The sequence below is a fragment of the Salmo trutta genome, chromosome 5, assembly GCF_901001165.1.
Source record: "Salmo trutta chromosome 5, fSalTru1.1, whole genome shotgun sequence".
Lineage (NCBI taxonomy): Eukaryota > Metazoa > Chordata > Actinopteri > Salmoniformes > Salmonidae > Salmo > Salmo trutta.
The window spans coordinates 21,528,579-21,535,657 of record NC_042961.1 but is presented as its reverse complement, the minus strand read 5'-3'; the positions used below and the strand labels follow the sequence as shown (position 1 = coordinate 21,535,657).

Below are 7,079 nucleotides of genomic sequence, written 5' to 3'. Positions count from 1 at the left end.
ATTGTACGGGGTGCACCATTCTACTCATGAGCACGAAAAAAAACGAATAGGCTATTTCCGGTTAGGCGCCGTTTCAAAGATAATGAAAGTAAAAGGGTATTGTCACACAAAGGCAAGATAGGATAACCTACACAGCATATCGTTCTGCAGTCCCTATACGTTTTCTTCAAGGTAAGACCCCCTAATATTTCTCCAATAGGCCAACATATTATCCAATATAGCATAATACATTTCTCGGCAGTGTTGTAGTATTCCTTGAGTCCGGTCTCAAGGCCACATATTGATGTCACGGTCTTGTCTCGGTGTCGGATACATTTTTACTTGGTGTTAGTGAGGATTTGTAAATTCTCCCAGAGACCAGCACAGTAAAAAACTCATAATTATCAGCTTCCATTCAGTCAGTGCATAAAAGCGCATCGTCAGGCCAAATATAAAGGCCACACTCCTTTCTGGAAACATTTATGTATTATCACCTATTGAGACATGGGATTCCAGCTTTAGTCATAACATCATTGTCCTTTACTTTCATTGAAAAATATCCTCAAACTTTCTCCCAATTTCCTTGACTTGCTGGCAGGGAAGAGTGGGGGGATTGTTGGAAAGTTGCATGCTCACTATTAGTAAAGGTGAGACGGGGAAATTGTAACAGTCTTTATATCTATTGTAGACATGTTTGCGCAGTGGCGAACCTATTGTACCTAGGCCTTCAGTATGTGACAGAGTCGTGATGCTGAAAGGACAGCAACTGTAATAACAGTGCACTAATTCATTCATGGAGGAGAGTGCTTTTTGTAAAACACAAAGGGCCGGTGGTGTAGTGGAAGCTATATGCCCACTTTTTTTCAGTGGGCATTGCCTATACTCACTTCTTAATAATCCCTTCTGTTGTGTATCAAGTGCAGTGGAGGTATACGACATATTAATTGTGTAGTACAATAGAGAAATCATGCACAAAGTAGCCTACACAATCGCAAAGCATGTGAAATGTATTCACATGCAAGCTGTATACAGCCTAGTTTCAGTGGAATATCATCTGCACTCAGCAAGAGCGTGCAGCTCTCAACTGGTTGTTTTTTTACCCCTACCTACATGCAGGGTTGGGAAGGTTACTTTCTAAATGTAATCTGTTAAAGTTAATAGTTACCTGTCCAAAATTGTAATTAGTAACGTAACTACAGTACAAAAAAAGTACAAAAAAATATAAAAAAATACAAAGAAAAATGCATGAAATGAAATGTATGCATTCACTACTGTAAGTCGCTCTGGATAAGAGCGTCTGCTAAATGACTAAAATGTAAATGTAACTTTTGGATTACCCAAACTCAGTAATGTAATCTGATTACATTCTGTTACTTTCCCCTTAAGAGGCATTAGAAGGAGACAAACATGTATGTTACCAATTGAACGACATCTATTGCAGGATAAATCAATGTTAACGTTTACATTGCTGGCCATATATGGATGTTACTTTATGGGTTGGTTATGTAGGCTTCTTCTAATCCTTTGCTTTCTACTACATATAATAATACGATTAAATTATATCTTTACATTAAAAACCAAAGTCTATCAGAATCCCAGTCATTCCAATAAATGTTATACCCCTTGATCTTCAAAAACAAGACTTGGAAATATGGAAGTATAGATTAGCTAAATTGTTTTACCTGAGCATGACCCCAAAACTAAGGACTTATTAGACATCCCTACTCTGTTGTTTATGATTTTGTTGTTATGGATGACTGATTGGGCTCATTGATTCGAGTTGAAAATAAATGCTGCGCTCATGGAATGGCATGCTTTGATCAATAATAAGTGATATCCGTATTGCCGTAGATATCACTGCTGTCATCCTTACCTCCAACCGTTTATTCATGTTGGATAATCTTTGGATAACGACAGCAGAGGTACGATTGGAAGCCATAGCTTGAACTGTAGCCTACAAAAGCCTATTCATGTTCTTTTCCCACAATCCATCAAACACATTTGGTGTGCCATCATAGTGGTCTCTGACTTGTGGTCAGATTCGCTCAGGTGGAACAAACTTAAACTTGTGCCTTTTTTCAATGCTGATTTGAATGTCATTGAGAAAACATAGAAGTGTCAAATATTTTTTTTCTCGTAAACATCCTTTCTGAATTGAAAATTTATCCACGAAGTAATCAGATCAAACTTTATTTGCCACATGCGCCGAATACAACAAGTGTAGACCTTACCGTGAAATGCTTACTTTTCAAAATTGTATTATTATTATTCATTTTTTTACCCCTTTTTCTCCCCTATTTCGTGGTATCCAATTGGTAGTTACAGTCTTGTCCCATCACTGCAACTCCCGTATGGACTCGGGAGAGGCGAAGGTCGAGAGCCGTGCACCCCCCGCAACACAACTCAGCCGAGCCGCACTGCTTCTTGACACAATGCCCGCTTAACCCGGAAGCCAGGTGTAAGAACACCCCTGCCAGCCAAATCCTCCCAAACCCTCCTAAGCTGGACGACGCTGGTCCAATTTTGCGCCGCCACATGGGTTTCCCGGTCGCGGCCGAGCCTGGACTCGAACCAGGATCTCTAGTGGCATAGCTAGCACTGTGATGCAGTGCCTTAGACCACCTAACCACTCTGTAGGCCCGTGAAATGCTTACTTACAAGCCCTTAACCAACAGTGCAGTTCAAGAAAGAGTTAAGAAAATATTTACCAAATAAACAAAAGTAAAAAATTATAAAAAGTAACACAATAAAATAACAATAACGAGGCTATATACAAGGGGTACCAGTACCAAGTGAATGTGTGGTGGTACAGGTTAGTCGAGGTAAATTCTACATTAGGTAGGGGGGAAGTGACTATGCATAGATAATAAACAGCGAGTAGCAGCAGTGTACAAAACAAATGGAGGGGGGGTGTCAATGTACAGTGCCTTGCAAAAGCATTCATCCCCTTTGGCGTTTTTCCTATTTTGTTGCATTCCAATCTTTAATTTAAATTGATTTTTATTTTGATTTCATGTAATGGACATTCTCCAAATTGGTGAAGTGAAATGAAAAAAATGACTTGTTTAAAAAAAAAAGAATAATAAATCAACTGAAAAGTGGTGCGTACATATGTATTCACCCCCTTTGCAATGAAGCCCCTTAATCTGCTGCAAACAATTACCTTCAGAAGTCACATAATTAGTTAAATAAAGTCCACCTGTGTGCAATCTAAGTGTCATATGATCTCAGTATATATATACACACCTGTTCTGAAAGGCCCCAGAGTCTGCAACACCACTAAGCAAGGGGCACCACCAAGCAAGCGGCACCATGAAGACCAAGGAGCTCTCCAAACAGGTCAGGGACAAAGTTGTGGAGAAGTACAGATCAGGGTTGGGTTATAAAGCAATATCAGAAACGACTGACCACGCACACCTGAGGGTCCCCCTTTTTGAGGATCAGCGTGGCGGATGTGTTCTTCCCTACCCTTACCACCTGGGGGCGGCCCGTCAGGAAGTCCAGGATCCAGTTGCAGAGGGAGGTGTTCAGTCCCAGGGTCCTTAGCTTAGTGATTAGCTTTGAGGGCACTATGGTGTTGAACACTGAGCTGTAGTCAAAGAATAGCATTCTCACATAGGTGTTCCTTTTGTCCAGGTGGGAAAGGGCAGTGTGGAGTGCAATAGAGATTGCATCATCTGTGGATCTGTTTGGGCGGTATGCAAATTCGTTTCTGGGATAATGGTGTTGTGAACCATGACCATCATTTCAAAATACTTCATGGCTACAGACTTGAGTGCTACGGGTCGGTAGTCATTTAGGCAGGTTACCTTAGGGTTCTTGGGCACAGGGACGATGGTGGTCTGCTTGAAACATGTTGGTATTACAGACTCAGTCAGGGACAGATTCCAATCATATAGCAAATGTTGGTTTTATTAAGTTAAATTCTTCAATTTAGTTTCTTCCCATTTCGTTGACTAAACAGGAGATTCTAAAATAAACTCTCTCTCTCTCTCTCTCTCTCTCTCTCTCTCTCTCTCTCTCTCTCATCCAGCATGGATAAATTGAGAAAAATAAAGACAGTTCTGACAGAAATCTTGTCAGCGGAAGCCAGTTTCATCCTTCAGTATGTAGACCAGGAGGGCCTGGTGACTCAACGCGAATACAGGAACCTTAAAAATGGCAGTAAATTAAATCCAGAAGAATCCATCATCAGTCTGCTGGATACACTCATATTGAAAGGAGGAGATGAGAAATGCACTAGATTCCTGACCCTGTTGCAGAAGCCAGACATCAGATTAAACTTCTCCAGACTGGGAGAAATCAAAGACATGTATTATGCACAATATTATGCACTATTAAGCACATTTTTATACAATGTAGCCCTGTTTTTTGTATGTACGATGGTTGGGATCTCCTAATTAAAGCATAATAACGTTTGCTAATCTAATCTAATGACAACAGTGACATAGCTCCGGCACCCAGTAGCCCAGCACCCCCAGACGCTGTCCCAACCTCTGCCTCGTCCACAGTCCACACCCGTGGCCCAACCACATCAGGTAGAACCATTTTAAAGCATACATTTCCATTATTTTTGCACAGATCGATTGAATCATGGTCTATGTATTCTATGAATAAATCCTTTCTAATGATCTATCTATTCACTCATGTTCCTACTCCAACCCCACCACCGTTAGAGGAATTGTAGTTCAAATGTCTGACACCAATATTCTGCGCTTGGAAGCCCCAAGATGGATATACACACCTTTAGCTTGTCATTTTAATTTGTAAAGGGTTACAGATCAAGTCATTTCAGACAACCAGAACTATAAATATCACGTAATTGCATCAGATGCTTGATTAAGTTCTATTCAGTACCAGAACAGAGTTGCTTGTTAGTCGTCGCATCCCAGTCTGTCGACCTTTTATGTTATGTGCATCTGTCCACCAGAAGAGAATACACATCATGTAATGAATAGCCTAATGTAAACTAGAGGACTCAATGTCCCATTTAAAGTGAACCTAATATGTAGAACAGCCCCAAAAAAACTTTGAGGCAAAACCTGCAATTTAAAACTGCTATGAGTGGAATGGAGCTAAATCATAAACCGATATGGCATCTGGGGAAAATGATATGTGTTGTTGTTTTTATTAGGTTCAAACATTCCAACTACTCCTGTGAAAAAGACAAACCGGAGAGGTACCACTGCGTGTGGAACCATCAAAGACGTTTCTGAGATGAAGATGGGGAAGATGGGGGGGAAATACTTCCAAGCTGTTCTAAACCAAGAGGATGGGCCCATGGACATTCTCGTTTTCGATCTAGATAAACGAAATAACTTTGTAGGAGCAGCGAAGAGAGGGTAAGTCAAACAAAGTATGATAAGCTTTATAAGGTCTGGTTTATAGTGCAGGTGTAATATTGAGTATCTTTTTGTGTGTTTTCTTCCAGGTCTTCTGTAAAGTTGAAGAGAATCTCATTCGAGAAACTTGGAATTACCAAGTTCCGAGAGGGGATAAAGTTCACAAACAAATCCGAATTGACTTTCACAAGAGTCAAAAAGACTACAAAGATGGAACCCACTGCTGATGAAAAAGAATAAACACATTTAAAAAAAACTAGAATGGACATTTTAAGGGTGACCTACTGACCAGACCAGAGACAATTCATTAACTACCTAGCCTACATTATGTAAATACAGTGCCTTCAGAAAGTATTCACACCTCTTAACTTTTTCCACATTTAGTTGTATTACAAGGTGGGATTAAAATTGATTTGTCATTTTTTTTGTCAGTGACCTACACACAATCCTCTGTAGTGTCAAAGTGGAGGAACAATTCTAACTTTTGTATAAAAAAATACATGACAAATACAACATTAATATATCTTGATTGCATAAGTATTCAACCCCCTGAATCGATACATGTTAATAACTTATGGCAGCAATTACAGCTGTGAGTTTCTGGGTAAATCTCTTAAGAGCTTTGCACACCTGGATTATACAATATTTGCACGTTATTCTTATTTTCATTCTTCAAGCTCTGTCAAGTAGGTTGTTGATCGTTGCTAGACAGCCATTTTCATGTCTTGCCATAGGTTTTAAGCCAATTTAAGTTAAAACTGTAACAAGGCCACTCAGGAACATTCAAGGTCGTTTTGGTAAGCAACTCCAGTGTATATTTTGCATTGTGTTTTAGGTTAGTGTCCTGCTGAAAGGTGAATTTGTCCCCGAGTCTTATGGAAAGCAGACTGAACCAGCTTTTCCTCTAGGATTTTGCCTGTGCTGTCACGACTTCCGCCGAAGTTGGTCCCTCTCCTTGTTCGGGCGGCGTTCAGTGGTCGTCGTCGCCGGTTTTCTAGTTGCTACTGATCCATGTTTTCTTTTTCCATTTGTTTTGTCTTCATTGTACACACCTGATTTCCATTTCATAATTATTGTTCCCTATTTAACCCTCTAGTTTCCCCATTAGTTCTTGTACAAAATAAAATATTATTTTTTCTTTTCACTCTGTAATTTAGGTTATTATTGTGGAGTAACTACAATGTTGTTGATCCATCAGTTTTCGCCTATCACAGTCATTAAACTTTATAACTGTTTCAAAGTCACCATTGGCGTCATGGTGAAATCCCTGAGTGGTTTCCTTCCTCTCCGGCAACTGAGTTAGGAAGGACGCCTGTCTCTTTGTAGTGACTGGGTGTATTGATTCACCATCCAAACTGTAATGAATAACTTTACCATACTCAAAGGTATATTCAATATCTGTCTTTCACATTTTTACCAATCTACCAATAGGTGCCTTTCTTTGCGAGGCATTGGAAAACCTCCAACTTATTATGTGACTTGTTTACTTCTGAACTTATTTAAGCTTGACATAACAAATACTTATTGACTCAAGACATTTCAGCTTTTCATTTTTTATTAATTAGCAAAAATTTTGAACGTTTTGAGAAAAAACAATTCCACTTTGACATGGGGTATTATGTGTCGACCAATGATACATCTCAATTTAATCCATTTTAAAGGCTGTAGCACAACAAAATATAGAAAAAGTCAAGGGGTGTGAATACTTTCTGAAGGCACTGTATATATTTGTGTATTTCAAGTAGCCATTAGAGTTCC

General features: G+C 39.5%; 1 protein-coding gene across 1 annotated transcript; it reads left to right on the top strand.

Moving 5' to 3' along the window:
- Positions 1-38: 38 nt before the first annotated feature.
- LOC115193851 (uncharacterized) lies at positions 39-5,578 on the top strand. Its single transcript, XM_029752935.1, has 5 exons — positions 39-171; positions 4,013-4,291; positions 4,423-4,517; positions 5,114-5,321; positions 5,411-5,578. Exons 2-5 carry the CDS (start codon positions 4,014-4,016, stop codon positions 5,559-5,561), a joined length of 732 nt encoding a protein of 243 aa, XP_029608795.1. The 5' UTR covers positions 39-171; position 4,013; the 3' UTR covers positions 5,562-5,578.
- The last annotated feature ends 1,501 nt before the right edge of the window (positions 5,579-7,079 follow it).